This window comes from Salminus brasiliensis, chromosome 16 (assembly GCF_030463535.1).
Source record: "Salminus brasiliensis chromosome 16, fSalBra1.hap2, whole genome shotgun sequence".
Classification (NCBI taxonomy): Eukaryota; Metazoa; Chordata; class Actinopteri; order Characiformes; family Bryconidae; genus Salminus; species Salminus brasiliensis.
The window spans coordinates 6,536,636-6,555,615 of record NC_132893.1 but is presented as its reverse complement, the minus strand read 5'-3'; the positions used below and the strand labels follow the sequence as shown (position 1 = coordinate 6,555,615).

At 42.1% G+C, this 18,980-nt stretch overlaps 1 protein-coding gene and 1 long non-coding RNA gene across 2 annotated transcripts; both read right to left on the bottom strand.

Moving 5' to 3' along the window:
* Window positions 1-1,199: 1,199 nt before the first annotated feature.
* LOC140537139 (uncharacterized) lies at window positions 1,200-8,741 on the bottom strand. Its single transcript, XR_011977642.1, has 4 exons — window positions 8,431-8,741; window positions 6,949-7,002; window positions 5,882-5,930; window positions 1,200-3,992 (listed from the first exon to the last, which is right to left on the bottom strand). It is a non-coding gene; the product is annotated as an uncharacterized lncRNA (long non-coding RNA).
* A 2,109-nt stretch (window positions 8,742-10,850) lies between these two features.
* gal3st1b (galactose-3-O-sulfotransferase 1b) lies at window positions 10,851-13,015 on the bottom strand. The gene is made up of 2 exons (XM_072659373.1): window positions 12,897-13,015; window positions 10,851-11,976 (listed from the first exon to the last, which is right to left on the bottom strand). Exons 1-2 carry the CDS (start codon window positions 13,013-13,015, stop codon window positions 10,851-10,853), a joined length of 1,245 nt encoding a protein of 414 aa, XP_072515474.1.
* Between the last annotated feature and the right edge of the window lie 5,965 nt (window positions 13,016-18,980).

The window sequence follows — 18,980 nt, the reverse complement described above, 5'->3', positions numbered from 1 at the left end:
GGGCCAATATAGTGTTAGGTGTCTTGCCTAGGACTCTTTATTGGTGTAGCGCAGCACAATCACCCAGATTGGGAATCGAACCCCAGGCTCCCACATGGTGTGATGGCTCACTGGCAGGTAGTGGTGTTAGTCGTTGTGCCACACCAACCACTTCAGATTGAAAACCAACAGCTAGATGTTCACAGCCGTAGCTGCGTTTCAAAGCCTAGGCTGCAACAGAGGTAGGGCAGGTCCTCGCTGGGACTGTACTATAAAAAAACCTACTGGTCACATGAATAGAACAGTCTAACCAGGCAGCGTGACAACCTCAGCGTCAACGTCCGTGAAACTTTTTCATTTCCTCATTCAATTTCTCTAAAAACGCTAATTTTTATAGTTAATTTTGAACAAACGCTGGAGGCTTAATTTTCCTGTGCTGCCCTCCTCCCCTATGTTGTCTGTATGCAGAAAACTGTCGCTAACCGAGGGCCGAGAAACATACGTCATTTGCGTCCTCCAAATCATTTCGAGTGTCAGCGATTAGAGCTCCAGGCTATTGCTGACCGGTTCATGAGTTCAATGCCCGGGCTCGGCAAGCTGCCACTGTTGGGCCCTTAAACAAGTCCCTTCACCCTCTCTGCTTCTCGGACGACACAGCAATGGCTGCCCACCCCTCCGGGCATGTGTGCTCACAGTTGCTGTGTATGTTCGCTGCATTGATGGGTCAGATTCCATCATGCGTCCAACACAAAGAGGGAATATTTTTTCTTTGTCCTGCACAGTGGAACAGCTTTGTAGCTTTGAGGAGTCCTTTGGCTTGTTTGCTGGATGTGAGCGTTTTGCATTCTACCCAAGCTATCTGTGCCACGCAGGGCAAAACTAGATGCCTTCCAGAGCACCTCCATACTGGAGAAAAGCCATGGAAAAGCCTTTTCCCCTGGAAACAATTAAATATTTTCTCACGTCAAGTTGCACAGGATTACTTTAAGCTGGAGACATTTTTTTGGCTCGTTTTACATAAAAGGCACTGGGGTCTTTACTGACACAGGAGCGTGCCGTCCATAAAAATGATGGACATGGTGCATTTCTCAAGCCCCAGAGAAATTTGGGTAATAACTACATTAGCCCACCTCCCCCTGTAAAACTCACCCCGCTTAAAAAGGGCTTTAGCTAATCGCTAACCCTCTGCAAGTACCAAATAAACAAAACAAGACACGTAGAACAGCTTGCATATTTATTTAACTACTGGTTAAATTGCCAAAAAATACTTGAACAATACATAGTGCATCATCATCAATCACAAGCTTACTTTTTTTTTTTCTTTTAAAACACACACCAACAATTATTACATAGTATCTCAACATACTACATCATCAGACCTGGCCTAAGCTAGTCGCTATTTACAAGACAGCTGGCATACCTAGTCTATGTGAGGAAACGCAAACAGAATTAGTATCAAGATGGAGGGAAAAAAAACAACCAAACAAAAAACAAAAAGCGGAAAGCATGCTGTTGATAGGCCATCAGCACTAGGGAAGATCTAGAGCAAGCTGGGAAGGTCCCCACTATAGTGGAAAATAAATGGAAGACAGAAACTAACGTGGGCTTTCGAGTTGGTCATTGAATTAGGATTGTTCAAAAGTATATGTTAACTGGAAGCAAAGACAAAACTGCAAATACTGCAGGACAGTACTTGGCTACTGAACTGAACCAGCAGAAAGAAGAGATAAAGCTTTTTTTTTATTTATTAATTAAAGTCACACAAACTTGTTTGTTGAAAATGCCAACGAGACCATCATTCATCAGTGCTACATTATTTCTTTAGCTCGGAAAGAAAGAAGTAAAATGAAAGCGCATGATTGAATTGCGTGTGTGTGTGTGTGTGTGTGTGTGTGTGTGTATATATATATACCGAGTGTCGGGACCTTGGGCGCTTAAGCCATGTAAGACCCCAAGAAGCATTGAGTAATTACCAGCTGGTGAAGAGTAATGCAGCAGATTGGTAACCCTGAACCAATCTATCCATGGGGGTCATACCACCAAATACCAGTTCTCAGATTAATAACACTCAGGCTGTCCCAACAGAAACCCTGTCCTTCACCCTCTGCTGGTTTTTGGACAGACAACAGACACGCCCTGCGCGGCGGAATAACCCTCAGGTAGAAGCAACAGACATTGCTGTTTTTCCCTGGATAAATGGGCATTTTTCACTAGAAGCAAGAGAGAGGGAAAAGGAGCCCTCCCACACTTACTCAGACTCGGATTTTCATGCATTAGAACTAGGCAAAGAAAATCCAAAACGGCAACATCCAAGTATGCAGTGAGATCTTTTCTGATGTCCTGTGTGCTGGATTTGACGCATCAATTGCCGAAATTGTGCAAAAATACATTCCTAGAGGCGGATCCCTGACACCACTACATCAAGGAGGAAGAGCTCACAGATGGTTTGCTATTTTGCTATTGCCAAAATGACTAGTGCCAAGAAGTGGAACTACCCCTCCGTACAGACTCGTCCTTAAAGGGAAAACATTGTTGTTTGATTGCAGTTTTGTGATTGCTCCCGCTGTCTTTAGGTTTTCTTTTTTTTTTGGCAAGAGATCGTCTCCTCAAAAGAAAACTTCCTCGTGGTCTTTTGCTAATGTCCATCGTCTAAAATCCAATGAGAAAGCCACACAGAAACAAGGGGGGGGGGTAATAATAATAATAATAATAAAAAAAAAAGTCCATCCAGACCAAGTTACGATAACCATACGACAAATAACCAACACCTCTCGCATCTCCAAGATATGAAATAAAAATCCATCTTAGCTACCTTACCAAGGAGCAGATTAAAGTCCAAAATAGCACCATTCATCAGTGTCTCAAATCCGTGGCAGCATCTCAATCACTTACCACAAGGAAACGATGCATTTTCTACAGCTACTTCTATATCACAACGCACATGATTACACTTTAATATACTGGCAAAGCAAAAGCAAAAAAATAAAAATAAAAAGAAGCCAAAACTTTAAAACAAAGCAAGGTTTCAAAAAAAAAAGATTAAATTTAATTAAAAAAAGAAAAAACAAACCCAAAAACCCTATGCACTACGAAGCGTCTAGTAACTGCATGGAAATTCGGGGACTCTTAGCCTCAGTAAATACTGCAGAGTGTGAGAGTATAGCGTTGTTTCAGCAGTTTAGTGTGTAGAGACAGATCAGTTGCTGTAGTTGAAGGCATGGGAGGAACTGAAAATGACAGAGGAAGGTGGATGGGAAGGGGGACTGGAGGGGGGAGGAGGCATGAACAGAGGGACAGACTAATTGGATGAAATCCAGGTCTGGCAGATAGTAGGTGGTATTGGGATGTGCGCTGGAAGAGCGTGTGTATTTTAGCCCATAGTGGTGTTATCAGAAATACTGGTGGGAGGGGAGGCGTGGCAGGGGTGAAGTCAAACGTCTTTGGTGGGTCCACGGGAAAGAAAAAATAAAGCGCAAAGGTACATACGCTGAGAGAACAACAAAAAAAAGAGAAAATAAAGGATCCTACTTTGTGGGGAAGTGGACAAGTGGATGACATGCTGCTGCAAGTTTTCTTGGCCCCGAGTGGGGGGCCACCTGTGGAAGTTGTAAAAAACGCAGACGCGTGGGTCTTTACAGCTCCAATCTGTCAGGTCTGTCGCAAGGTGCTTTGTGTCATTTGGCATTACTCCGGCTCCTCCAAAGGACATGAACTTATCATCAAGGCTTAGAGTCCCAAGCATTTCTAACATATTAAATCACACAGATGGGGAGAGTCATCCCCAAGAGTCATAATTCATCTTTACCACATACCATAAAAAAGAGGATATACGATTTAGGAAACAAACGGGAAAAAAAAAGAAAAAAAAAAATTATACAGGGAGATACTACCCCCCGACCCTTCTTCAGGGTTAATAAAGGCGGCATTTCTATCCTACATCAGGCGGAAGGAATGTAGATTTTTCTCCGCAGCTCCCCTTCACCCTGGTCAGCACAGGGTGCCAGCTGTCAACCCTGTGAGAGAGAAGTGCTATGTTAAAAAATGATTTTATATACAACACACCTGTTTAAATTATATTTTGGAATATTTTAAATATAAAATAAACATATGTATATAATGCATAACTAACATATCTCAGGTTTTCCTGAATCATACAATTCAGGTAAACTTGCTTGTGTTTAAAATAAATATTTTTTTTAAATAAATAAATTTTTAAAAGGCGAGATTGTGCAACATATTGCTGTGCAGTTTGAGCAGGAGGTAAATAAAATTGCATTTGTGTTAAAAAAAGAAAAAAGAAAAAAAGAATTCTATTCTATCATCTATTTTTTGCCATTTTTGCAATTTTTTTCATTTTCTGTATTATTTATTTCTTTTGAATTTTTTTATTTCAATTTTATTTCCTGGGGTTGAGCTATTTTCAAAGCAGTTCAATATTAGTTGTACCATAAAGGTCACTCAACTACTCCACTGCTTAAGGCAGCAAACAACCCAAATCCAACCCATCAAAGTTTGTCACCCACAGAGTCATATATGTACAGTGCATATTCAACTGTTCACCCCCTTGCTTTTATTTAATTGCTTTTACAAAATGCAAGTATGGTCAATATAATCTGGCTTTTGTTTTTACAACTTACCAAAAATAAACCTCCGCAAAACAAGGATCATACAGAATGTTAAATGAGTGATTTCATTAATATCCACCCCTTTAAACTGACTGAGCTAATTTAACAGAGGTCCAAGCAACTGGCGCTAGCAGTCTCAGAGTTAGTGAAATCTCCTGAGATCTCCTGAGTGCAGTGAACATGTATCTAGCGATTGTATTAAAAAGACACCTGTCTGGAAGGTCAAGGCACTGGTTAATCAGTATTCCTGATTACACCATGAACGCTTTAGAGAAAAGCTTATTGAAGAGTAGAAGTCAGGGGAGAATTACATCTCCACTACAGTTCACCCAACGTCATGTAGATGACTCCAAGTTCAACTGGAAGAAGGTTTTTTTTGGTCTGGTGTGACCAAAATGGAGCTTTCTGGCCATCAAACTATACAGTAGTCATAGTCATAGTCACTCAGTTTTGTGAGGACAGCCTGCTCCAGACAGATTTAAATATTTTCCATTTTCCTTCCCTTTCTTAATGATGGATTTAACTAAACTCCAGGGGATGTTGGGATTTTACCTACTTAATTTACTTATACTCTTCAATAAGCGTTTCTCTGTATTGTGTGGAGCATCTTTAGTCTTCATGGTGTATTCGTAGTCAAGAATACTGATTAACCAGTACCTGGGCCTGGACTGGTGTCTTAATACTACGATCAATTGAGACATGTCCATTTTGCCAATTGTGAGACTTCTAGCACCAACCGCCTGAAATTAGATCAGTCACTTTACATACTGAATATTTATGCAAGCACCTAATTTTTACATTTTACCTGATATTTTTATTTTAATTGACATTGCTTTGTAGAGATCTGTCCACATTGACATTGGGAGTTGTTTTTGTAAATCTGATCTAAAAACATGAAATTATACTGACCATGATTCCATTTCTAAAAACCATCATAAATAAAATGTAAAAAATGGATTTGGGTTATTTGCCGTCTTAAATGGTGGAATAGTTTAATCATGCTGCTATGCAAAAGACAAGCGTCCCGAGTGAAAGCGGCTTTACAGTAAGAAACAGATCAAAACAATCCGTAGGTTATTAGAATACTAACATAATCAATAGTGGCAACCTTAGAAGAAACGAGTCAATGAGTGCATACTCCAGCCTTGATGATGATAATCGATGACGGCAGCCCAATAAAGAACGAGTCAATGGCACTTACAGAGCAAACGCTAGACTAATGCCCACTTCAGCTGCATTTCATGCACTTTGTTGTAGCAGACAATGCTGGAACTCACCTCAGGGGATCCTCCATCGCTCCTGTTAGTTTGATTCAGAAGCCGGAACCTTGAGAAGAAAAAAAACAAGCACTGAATGAAGGAAACCCGGGATGCAGTGTTACCAATTACAATGCTCTGAATGGCACGTCGATGCTCTCAACAACGTGCACCGCAGATAGGGATTTCCTGCTCGTTCATTATGTAGAAACATAGGCAAAGGATGAATGTCATCCACACTAGAGAAGATCCAGAGCACACCACGGAGCTGTAATCACACCTAATACACTTAGGGTGAGGGTGGCCATTCTTTATCCACAACGTTTGCAGGGCTGTCCCCTTCTGATCATAAGTCCTCGTTTAACAAATCGGACCACCAGCATTTCAATAAAAGGTGAGGGTTTGCAATTTTCCTGTCCAGCCCCCGCATAACGCTCCTGTGCGATCCCAGGCGAATGGGTACGGACCGGGGGAAAGCGCTCGTTTCTGAGCCGTCGAGCATGCATGGGCACAATAGCGGGGCACCTGCTCAAATCCCTTCTATTCCACTTCCCCGACTGCAGCTTGGAGCGCCTCCAAGTCCAGTCAAACGAGGTCACATTTTTCCCCCGCCTCAACCCGCCACTGTGAGCGCACACGAACCCGGTGAACCCTCAGTCCTGCTGCAGCGCAGACGGATTCTGGAAAACACGCCCCTACTGACACGGCTCCAGCTGAGTGAGGAGGCAGAGCCCGGTGCCAGCTCTGACACAAAGACCGACACTACCTGGTACAGCTGCAAGACCTGGACTGGACAAGAGTATGCCTTGACAATGGGATGCATATATATATATATATATTATATATATAATCAATAATATAATAAAAATATATTTACACATATATAAAGAGACATGGCAGTTCTAAATCTGGTAATAAAATCTGCTGAAATGAGAACATAATGTTCAATCATCCCACAGCAAGATCAAAAAGGTATGTCTAACAGCAATAATCATTTTAATATCCATAAAACACCTACATGCTGTTTTGCTGTGGATATCATGATCATAATTAGAGCCTAAAAATACAAGAGGAGAGGAGAAGCTTACCATGATTGTCTGCACAAACAGCTCTTGCACTGCAGTGGATTAGGGAAGGGGACACTGCCAGACACAGGAAGAAAGGGAGAGCTCATGAATCGGCTGGAATGGCACTGAAGGAGACTAGACTATGCAGAGATTTCAGGCATGCCCTTGGTGTGTGCATTGAGCATTTTAAGATGGGGTGGGGTGGAGGGGGTACTGCAACAACTACCCTGCAAAAAAAATAAAAAAGAGGGAGAGGGAGGGGGGTAGGACATGGCTGTTTCGTAGACCGGATGCATGACTTCATCTATCCCTGTAGCTGCCTAAATTTAGGACGGTGCAATCCATGCAACCGACAGCTGCTGGAGCCAAGACGAGCCTCCCTGTGTGGAGTAGGGAGTGGGGAGGAAGGGCAGTCTGTGAAGAAGAGAAGAGGAAAAAAAAAAAAAAAAAAAAAAAAAAAGGGGGGCAAGATGCCAGTTGTGTTTTTTTTTATTTTATTATTATTATTATTATTATTATTATTATTATTATTAAGGAATCGCTCTGCTTGAGATGAATTTTAATTTTAACCAACAACTGCATCGTCGCCCATGATCTTAAATGCACTGCACTGAAGATACGGGACGCTCGGCTGCCAGGCTGCCCCTGCTACTGCTATTCTGGCCAGCTGCTGAAATTACACTGTCTGGCACATATTCGTACAGGCGCTACGACGGCGAACTTGAACTTGAGTAAGTTAGCTGGCGATATGAGGGCGATACGAGCAGCTAGACAGCTCTGCCTTGCGGAAAGTCCACATTAAACCACACCACAGCCGCTGATAGCCGATCCCCGCAGACGGGCTAGCCAACGCTCACATTAGCTGACAGGAATTTCGCCTGTTTTGGTGAACCGGACTCACTCTAGCGGCGCTAGCGGCGCTTCCTAAAAATGCTCGGGTTTAGATGTGGCTAAATGTCTAAAAACAAGCCTCCTCTACTCCAAACCCTTAAGCCCAGTCGAGCGCGGTGTCGTGGCCGTGTCGGCTTCAGCTCAGAGCCGCGGCTTTACGCTCTGTAACGACAACAGCCACAAGCTCCACGAACAAAGAAGCAGCTAGCGACCCAATAGCTACTAGCACCGACTAGGCTAGCTGAGCCAGCCGCAGCCGCAGCCGCAGCCACGGGCTGGCTTCCACCGCGGGGGTAACGAAGCATTTCTTCCCGTTTTAAGTGTGCTAACTTTGGCTGTCCGTCTTCGGAGGCGTTCATATAGTCAACTGCCGGCCCAATAAGCTGGAAAGGACCGTCTACCGACTTCTACCACGCTCCCTGCTGACTTGCAGCGACACCTCGGCAGCCCTCGTTCGCCTTATTTGACCCAGAGGCTCCGTTAGCGATACTGACCGACATTTCTGCAGCACAAGCAAACCGACAGCTAATTAGCAACTTGCACCGAGATAAGCTCCCTAACGCTATCCTCCCCCGTCTACCGTGCACATTTCACACGCGGTCGTGAACTTACAGAAGCCTTTTGTTGTCCTCTTTTCACCCGAAGTTTCAGACCGCAGACCCGCACAGCGAGCGAGCGAGCGAGCGGCTCTGAAATTGCTGCTGCTGCTGCTGCTGCGAGTAACGTTAGTTGAACCGCAGCCGCCGTGGCAGGAGTCGGCTCCCCGCACAAAGCTGCACGGAGAGCCGGCCAGCGACCCGCTGCCAACGCGCCCACTTGGCGACTAACTTGCACTCAACAATGAGCTAATTTTGACTAGTACGGGTGGCACGGGGCCAAGCCCCCCATTTCAGTTGCACTGCAGCCTGGACCAGACTGCTTAGTCGACAGTCGGCGGTGGGCAGGATCGCCTGCTCCCCCGCCGTCTGGAAAAGAGGGGCGCAACTCGAAGCACCAATCAGAGGTACGGGTTCTGAGCGGAACGCAACACGATTGGGCCGTTTGGCTTCACAGTAAGCCAATGAGGACACGCAAATACTCCTGCTCTCGTTTCCTATTGGCTGCAACCGAAGAGCTGTTGGCTGTTTGACTTACTGCAAAAAAAATGGGTTTGACATTTGCATAGTTTTCATTCAGTTAAACATCTCTTGCATTGAAAGCCCATTTTTATGCGTACGTGTACAGTTTATCTACAGCTGTGCATTTAGCCTCCGTCGTGTGTTATACGGTATAGATGCATTGCTATTATTTTACAATATATACATTTATTTGCGTATTTATTAATAAAAACACATTCTCGTGCATTTTTTTTTAGTCTTTTCGTATATTTCGCTGAATGTCTAACCAGGGAGATCACGTGTCGATGGCTAGAAAAGAACTAGGTTATTCCTGCAAATGCACCCACATGAAGTCCATTAATCTGCATTTCTCAGCCGCGGTACACGAAGTACCGTAAAGTCCGCCACCTGCTGTCCGCAACTGGAATTGCAGTCTTTCCAGGTCGAGATTCACTTAAGGTAGCCTATACACTTCTAATGGTGTTCAGCCCAATATTAGCCCAATCAAAACTCTACATATACTCAATTGTAAATGAGCATATGTGACTTTATAGAAGTATACACTGATCAGCCATAAGATTATGAGGATGGGAATAGCATTCATTATCTGGTTCACCTGTCAAGGGGTGAGTTATACATATTAGGCACCAATGAGCAGTCAGTTCTTGAAGGTGACGTGTTGTAAGCAGGAGCATAAGGATCTCAACCAGTTTGTCAAGAACCAAAGTGTAACGGTGTGGACAGCTGGTTCAGAGCATCTCCAAAACATCAAGCAGGTCTTGTAGGGTGTTCCCGTAATGCAGTGGTCAGTACCTACCAAAAGTGCTCCAAGGAAGGACAACCGGTGACCCAGCGACTCAGTGATGTGAGTATGGAGGCCCTACCTCACAACTTACATCTGCTGCCAACGCCTTGGTGACACATACCACATCATGATGCCTTCAGAGGTCTTGCGGAGTCATGCCTCGAAGGCTCAGAGCTTTTATTGCATGAGCAGGACCTACACAATCTTATAAGAAGGCAGGTGGTTTTATTGTTATTGTGTATTATTAATTATAAGCGTATCCTGGAGATCTACCACCCTGTAGCGGTCAGATACAACACACCTGGCTGTACTATTCAGACGTCCCTGAAGGCCTTGATTACCTCAAGCAGATGTTTTAGATTACTCCTGATGTAACCTGTTCAGCTGAAAGGATCTGTATGTGTGCCTGCATATGTACATGACCTACATTTATGGTCTGAGGAATAAGGCTGTGATGTACCCAGGGGTCGTCATATTTACAACACAAATATAGGGCAGTGGTGGCTCAGCAGTTAAAGCTGCCACTGTTGGGCCCTTGAGCAAGGCCCTTTACCCTCTCTGCTCCCCAGGCGTTGGAGTTGGCTGCCCACCGCTCTGGGTGTGTGTGTGTGTACTCACTGCCCCTGTACACTGTACAGTGACAAATACGTGCACCTTTACCTTATAGCCTTTTTATGGACTATCCAATCCCTCCAGTGAACCTACACATGTCTTCTGAGTATTTAGATATGATGTTGATGGCAGTAAGCAGAGTTCTTTGGGGATTATTTTATGTTACAACACTCTGCATGTACTCTGCACTCTCCACCATGGAAAAATATATAATTTAGGTCTGACCCTTCTCAAAGTGGTTGTAAACAATGTCTCCGGCATCTATTCCATTCACCAGTACTGCAAATTCTTTTTTGCCTTAGTAAGATCCTCTAGAATAGAGCATTTCACAGCAAAACACCTATCCTAATATGTGTCAGAATTGCTGCAGGTACAGGTAGTTCTGTGAGAATCATGCCATAAAAATGTTAAATATCTTTTATTACAAAAATAGGAAATTGTGCATTTAAATATGTGTTGAAGTCTAGCAAATAATTCCAGAATCACAGGTAGTCTCTTGCTGATATCACTCTCCTTTGCTATAATGCCATAATATCCTTAACCCAGCCCCATAATCTGGTGAGCCATAGATTGACCCCTAGATCTGTCAAGTACTGGATCTCAGGGGTGAGCATTTTCCGGCAGAGCTCGATGTACTCCTGGTCGATGTCGGTCCTCAGGTTGTATCCTAAAATAGAGTTTTCTCCCAGTGGCTGCCAGGGCTTCATGCTTTCGTCCCTTATGTCTCCCTCCTCCACCGCCGTCCCGCCGTCGATGCAGATGGCTGACATCTCCATGTTCCTCCTGCGCAGTTCCCGCACGTCCCTCTCCATCCGCTTCCTGCCGTAGGCGTCCACCCTGGCCCATAAGGTGGCGTTAAAGTGACGGTACAGCTTCCAGTCTGCCCCGTTCCAGGCCCGGGCCTTGGCTTGCAGTTCAGGTGTGAGCTGGGACACGCTCGCACCTCTGCGGGCGTTGAGCTTAAAATACAGCAAGTCGTCCATCTGCCAGCAGAGGGCTTCCTTGAGCAGAATGAGGGACTCCTCAAAGTGCTCAGCCATCAAAACCAGCTGGAAGTGTTCGGAAACGGCCCGGATGGCCTCGTTCATGGCTACATCTTCCGGCTCCAAGGTGTTGTCATGACCAAGGTCAAAAAGTTGCAAGTTCCTGAGGTAAAAGGAATTGAACCTGTCTGGGGTGAAGTAGCTCTCAGGCTCATTGAGAAAGGCGCTCAGTTTGTCCTCCCCACGGATCCTCCAGGTCAGGGGCATCACCCTGTTGTAGTAGTGGAAGGACGACTCGAACACCAGCGCCGGATCTCTGAGGATGGTGAAGAAGAAGGCGTCGTCTGGAAGGAGAGCCTTCACTTCAGGCTCATTGAAGCGCATGTGGTTGCACACGATATTGAAGCACGCGCCAGGCCTGTAGTCCTTCACTTGTGTGCGGTCGAAAGGAGCCGGGTATAAGAAGTCGTTGCGACTGTCGGGGAGAGCAAACCTCAGCTGGTTCCTCTGCCCAAAGCGAAAGAGGATGTTCAGAATGGTGCTGCTGGCCGCCTTGTGGGTCTTCAGGAACATCAGATTGACCTTTGGCATGCAGCGCTCAGAGACCGTCTGTTCTAGTGTCCTTGGAGTTGGATGTGTACATGGAGCAGCCACTGAAGACCTGAGGATATAGAGGAGAGATGAATTACAGGGTTGATATGAAGGTCGCTGAATTGTCCATTGTAGGTTTTTTGCTGACTCACAGGAGTAGTGGAACTCTTTATGGTGCTAAATAGAAAAAAGGTTCTGTAAAGACATTTATACAAGTGCTGTCGCTGTCATGCCAAAACCATGTATCACCATTTTTGCTATTCATTACATCATTTCTGGAGAACCTGGCAGTTGTTCTTTATATAGTGTCAGACTTGATGATGAATGGACCAATAGAAATGCTCTAGAATGACTTGGAATACACTATTTTTACATCCATTGACTTCCATTGAAAGGCCTGTAAAATTGACACTTTGGACATACAAGGTTTTTGCATGACAGCATTCGACAACATACAGAAAACTACTGCATTTTGGGAAACAAGACCTGCCTGATGTTTGGGAGATGTTCTGACCTACTCCTCTAGCCGTCACAATTTGGTTCTTGTTAAAGTGTCAGATTCTTGCATTTGTCCTGCTTGCAACCCGTCACCTTCAAGAACTGACTGTTCACTTACTGCCTAATATATCCACCTCTTACTCCTACTCTTATCTTATTCACTTCAGCTGTGATTGTGATCCGTGGTTTTAACGTTATGACTGATTGGTGTACATACTAATAGTCTAACATCTCAACCATTAAAGATGGAAAATTCAGGTCCAGAAGATCAAACTCCTGGAGCAAAGTTTGCTCCAAGCAGCTGAAACAAAAATCCTGTGGTGGATTTTACTCTCTGGACCTGAATATCCCATTTCTAACAGTATATCTACTCAATGTTAAAGTTATGTACTAAGTTCCACTACTGTTACAATGTGTAGAAACCATTTTTGCTTAGATTGTAGGACCTCTGCTCAGTGAATGGAGGAAACAGTGAGAACCCGGATGATGTACCTGTGTGTGTTGGCCTGGAGACCAGGTGTAGAAAAGCAGTACAGAACCATGGTGACGCAGGTGAAGAGGAACCCCAGAACCAACTTTTGCACACCGGACCTGGACGTGTGCTGGTGCATGTTTCCACCGTCTCTCTAATGTGATTCCTGGAAGCCTATTGACACATAAACAAACAAAAGGTAGTCTTCAGGAGCCTTGTGCGAACGTCATGATGATGACATGAATATGAGCAAACCCAGCGACCTGCCAAGGCCTCGTAAATATGGAGTTTTTGTGCAGCCCAAAACTGAAAAGAACCAAGTTGATGGAGTGCTTGTTTTGTTAGTTGGGTTATATGAATAACTTCACTCAATAAGGGTTAACCATATAAATGGTTCATTCACAGTTAATTCACAGCATCTGAGGATACAGACTAAAACTGAGAAGCCTAATCAGCTTCTAATCAAGCAGTCATGACTGCAATTAAAATAAATAAAATAAACCATGGACCTTTTAGTAGTTCTTCAGGAAAAACAATTAAAATAGATGTTTAATTTCAGGTAAAACTATATTATTAACTTGTTTTCTAAGCTGTTGGTGTGAGACTGCTACGATTGTCTAATATCAGCTTGTTATTTTCAACTCTTTTACTGGAGGGTCGCTGGTAGCAAGCTGAGAAGAAGCATGAATATTAATAATTTATTTTTTATTTTAATCAAATAGTTTGTCATTATTGAGCAGTATGTCTGCTTTCATGTCTCAGTTACTCTAGTTAGTAGCTGATTTGATAATATATTATTAAGTAATAGACATTTTCAAATGACAAATTACAAATAATACCCAACAAAAACAACCCAAATGCTGGATCAAAGTGACCATATATTTTTGAGTCATCTTACTGAGTTGAGTTATTCATATAAACAGAAGAAGTACTCCATCGTTTTAAAATATTTGTACTTTGCTAACCTGGTTCTTGTCACTATTGGAGACATTCATTTCAAGATATGAATGTTTTACTCCTTCTAATACACTTAAACACACAATTTACTCTCATACATGTAGAAAAAACAAAGAAGAAAATGTTGAAATCACCTGAATTGACTTCTTTCACTTAAAAAAAAAAAACCTTAAAGGTTCCTTTAGGTTTCTCAGTACGAAATCTAGTTCTTCAAATAACTCATTTGAATTGGGGTTCCTACAGGAACAGACTACATCTTTAGGATACTATATTATGATTACACTACACTGTTAAAAGGACAAGATCCTTGGAGAACTCTTGGAGGTTTCATAAGTTGCTTTAAGGAAGCTTCAAGAAACCTTCTTCTTCTAAAAGCGCTTTCAAATTGAGGAATGTCTAAAGCTTCCTTAAGGATCTTGTCCTTTTAACAGTGTATGAGCAACGTCTTGAATTTCTCTTACTGAACTACACTATAGTTTTTTGCAAAGACTTTTGTCTTTGAGAATGGGTTCTTCTACAAATGTGTTCCTAAAGCACCATAAGATGTTCCTCAGTGATCTTGTCCGTTTAATAATATAGGTGTACTTAAAGTAGTGCCATGATTATCCCAGGAGTTAAATCAGCCAAAGTCAACTACACCAGCAGTGGTGAGCTGTGGTGGCTCAGCAGTTAGAGCGCCAGGGTATTGATAACAGGGTTGTGGGTTTGAGTCCCGGGCTCTGCAAGCTGCCACTGTTGGGCCCTTGAGCAAGGCCCTTTACCCTCCCTGCTCCCTGGGCACTGGAGTTGGCTGCCCACTGCTCTGGGTGTGTGTGTACCCACTGCCTCTAGTTCACTAGTGTGTGTTTACTACCACAGATGGGTTAAATGTGGAGGACACATTTCGCTGTACAGTGTACAGTGACGAATACGTGCACGTTTACCAAAAAAGAGAATTCCCACAGCATTTCATTACATACATTGCTATGTCAATCAAATCTGTTGTGTTTAACATCCCATGTTGTACATCCCTTTTTAGCTATTTATATTTTATTGAGTTATATATATTTTATAGGTCATCCTAAAAAAACGCCACACTAAACACTACTTGAAAAATTAGGCCTACTACAGTAAGTGGACGTCGGTCAGAGTTTCAGAGAAATGAGTTAACTGATATCTTTGTTTGGTCAAAGGAACCTTGTTGAGTTAAACACACACCTTTTCCATTGGCTCCATTTATTTGCATACTGGTCTTTCACTCTTGTGTTATTTACCATCAGTGTGTTGCCATCCCCCCCAGGTCTACCTTCCATAGTTTGGTCATTTGTCTAGCCTTGCTGTTGGCTCATGTTGTCAGGAAGGATGGGGCTTTCCAGCCAACCGTGCTGAAAAATGGTTTACACTGTGATAGATCTTCAACAGCCATTTAACCGTATTGGAATGCATCCCACAACTTAACCAATTTCAGGTTTAGAATGACAGTCTGTGTGTACCTTCATGCCCTGAGCAAATCCTGAACTGTTTGCATTGAGAGTCTGAGTAAACCACAAGACAAGACTGCCAGCTGGTGACATTCGCTTCTATTTATGTTTACTTTTGTCGTGGATTGGAAAAATGAATGGAAAATGTTAACCTGTTAATGTACCTTCACTGCTCTGTTTACTCCAATATGAATAAGTGAAGGATTTCCACTCGCCGTCCACTCCTGACAAACTGTCACAAAGGTCCTTGTGTATCCATTTCAAACATGTCTAAGGAACTGCCATTCATTATCTTAAGGCTAGGCTTGTGGTTAGCTTGCTAAAAAAAAGAAAATGACAGGAATGTCATTTTGTCAATCTCGCTGGTGTTCCAGATTGGTGTACAAGAAACAACCCATAATAATGAACAAGACAAGCTCGGGCGAGGTCTTGTGCAGATTACACAGATAAATCTATATGCAAGTGGATTATTACCCACGACAAAGAATAACAGCGCCACGAATCATTGACACCAAATCACCTGTGTGATCAGCACATAGCTTGTTAGAGTAGAGGCCTCAGTCTTAGACAGCTTAACGTTAGAGCTTATTTGAGAGGCCTTTTCCTAGAGTTGTGCATCTAGGTCACTTGGTAGGTTTGGTTTGGCTGGATTTTATGATTACACTTACCTTTCCATTTCAGCTCATTCCAGCTTTCTCTCACATATGGCTGGGCGATGTGGTGGCAATACTATATTACGATATTTAAAGAAATTTTCATGATACATGATATTTATCACGATAACTACCAATCAGGTACTCTCCCGTACTGAGCACAGTGATTTTTATTCAGCATCTGCTGCACTTTCTCTTATTACACTGTGTGTAATGAAACCTGCAGCTGATCAGTGTTCTTTAAGCACTGACTATCTCCTCAGTATGCTTAGAAAAGCATATTGTGTATCATGATAACACAGTTTATCACAACAGAGTAAAATATTGCCATATGGCACAGCTCTACTCTCACATAATAACACTATTGATTTTGGCAGTAGAAAGTGCTTATGACAGGTGAAAAGTGTAAAACATCTGGTGTGCCAAGGTTGTTGTTTTAGCTCGCTAAGCCACCTTAAGCTTTGTATGTCTGTGTTTTTTATAGAAAAAGCTTAGCGTACAAAAACTATATTCGAAAGTTATCATAGGTTTAAATAAAAGGAAAACACATATTATTAATATAATAATATAATTGTTATAAAGTGATTGGATGGCAAATTCTAGAGAAATGTACCATGCTGGAATCTGTTCACAGTGGTGGTGATGGGAACCAGACACCCACAGTATTACAGTATTATTAGTGTACAGTACAGGAACAGGACATTGTCAACTTTTGTCAAAGTCTAAAACCTAGATTCAAATGTAGGCTGGCTGTTTTGGACAGTATATAGTTTGCTATATGTGTTGTAGACATTGTGACCCCTGGTTCCTGTCACCACTATGTACATTTTTCTACAATACAATTTCACATGAACCCCATTATCTAATCAATTAGCAGCAATTCAAATATTGTTGATAAATATATATGCCATAACAAAAAAATGCAAAAACTGTATATCTTGGTAACTGAAAACATTTCAGATATAGTGGACCTTATCTAATTTTTTTATCATTATAAAAATTCATCAGCTTTTTATAGATCTGTTGTTTAAAGGAACAATGCAAAAACATTTAGCATCAGATTAACCCCTTAGATTAACTCCAAGGCTGATTACACACTAAGGGGTATTACTCATTAACTACAGGGACGTCTGTATAAACTGGTGGGGCTATTCTATGGTAATAGAAGTTTTAGAAGAACACTTTTGGCCAACCGGCGGTCCATTGGCTTATTGAGAGCCATTGAATTGTGTTTAAATTTTGGGAAAAAGCTGATGTAATTCCACGTTAATAAAGAAAACTACTCAAGTAACAGTAAATGGGCTGTTTATGAAAAATGTCCTTGACTTGCTGAAACAGAGACACCAAAATGAAAAAAAACTAACTAGCCCTAACTAGCACTATGTTCGAATAAGGCATCGTGGCTTAGTTGGTTATAGCGCCAGTCTAGTAAACAGCAGATCCTGGGTTCGAATCCCAGTGGTGTCTGCAACAGCTAGCTATAGCATTATAGATTTTTTTACTTTTCATAAATTCTGAAAAATCAAACAGTTAAATTGAATAATAAATTGAAAGTTTTGAAAAGAGTCAAATTGTTTATTACTTTCAGAAAGTATCATTATAAGGAAAATGACAGTTAGCTAGCACAAATCCAACGCTGCTAGACTGGCTTCTGGAGTTTCTGAGGTCAGGAATCCGTGCATGCTGTAAGCGATGTAAAGTGTTTAAACAAAGCTTGATGCTAAACCTGTACTCTAAGCACACCCCAGAGATAAAGAAATTTAGTAGATGATCATCTTGATATAATCTGGTCTTTCTAGCATAGCGCCTGCATGCTAGTCGCATAAATTCAGAGTCACTCTATTACGTAGGACTTTATAAAGGTGAAGGGTCACGTGCATTACTAAGCGACGTCTGGTGAGAAGGAGCAGATTCAGTAGATTCAGATGATGAAGTGAGAGAGTTTACAAATTAAACAGAAATCAAAAACTCTTCAAATCTCTTAATCACAAAAGTATTCAAGATTACAGCTGCAGGTCTTCTTACACACGTTTCTACAAGCTCTGCACACCTGGATCCGGGCAGTTTATCCCATTCTTCATGGTAGATCCTCTCAAGCTCCTTCAGATTGGATGGTGGGCATCTGTGAGCTGCCATCCTCAGGTCTCGCTACGGATGTTCGAATGAGTTTAAGTCTGTGTTTTGGCTGGACCACTCAAGGAGATTCAGAGACCTGCCCTGAAGACCCTCAAGTGTTGTTTTGACCATATGCTTTGGGTCATTGTAGCATTGTAAGGTGAACTGTCACCCAAAGTATGTGCAAATGATTCAAATGGCCACAGGTGACTTCTAGACACATCTTGAGCATAACAAAGCAAACAGAAGGTCTGAATACTTTTGTCAATAAGAGATTTCAGTTTTTGATTTCTAATATGTTACTGATTGGCCTGGAAACGTTAAAAACTTCATAAAATTGGTCTTTAAAAACAAGACCTTACTGTATACTTTGTATGTAAATGGCAAGTTTTCAGGTTTTAGGAATTACACAATTATACAATTACACAGCTTTTGAATGCATTTGAATGCAAGTTTACTATTTTTATTATTATTTTTTAAAATATTCTGTATGTTATATATCTAGATGAATATTTAAGCAATAATACAGTGAGCACAGTTCACCAGTGCCAATATCCTTCATTATAGCACAGACCTATTTCATATATATATTTATTGTGCTATAACATAGGATATTGGCACTGGTGTACTGCGGTCGGTCTGAAGGTCAGTACGCCAGTGCCAATATTTCACATTATAGCACAAACCTCGAGTGTATTATTGTGATTATACTACAGTTCCCTTATTGCTGATAATTGTTAGCTTGATAGATGTTTGTTTATTACCATAAAGGTAGTAAACAAGGGTAAAATAGTCATTCAAAAACACCCTCATGGACCAACTTTAGCCTTTTGGCCAAACAAGCTATATTTTATTAATCTAAAACATCACTTTCTACATTTATGTGCAAGCAATATATTTTTTTCTATCGTAATTATGA

Excerpts from the sequence above, each read along its gene's own strand:
- gal3st1b (XM_072659373.1), bottom strand. The coding sequence starts at position 13,015 with ATGCACCAGCACACGTCCAGGTCCGGTGTGCAAAAGTTGGTTCTGGGG. Across the intron at positions 11,977-12,896 it reads CTCCAGGCCAACACACACAG|GTCTTCAGTGGCTGCTCCAT; the intron begins GTACATCATCCG and ends CTATATCCTCAG.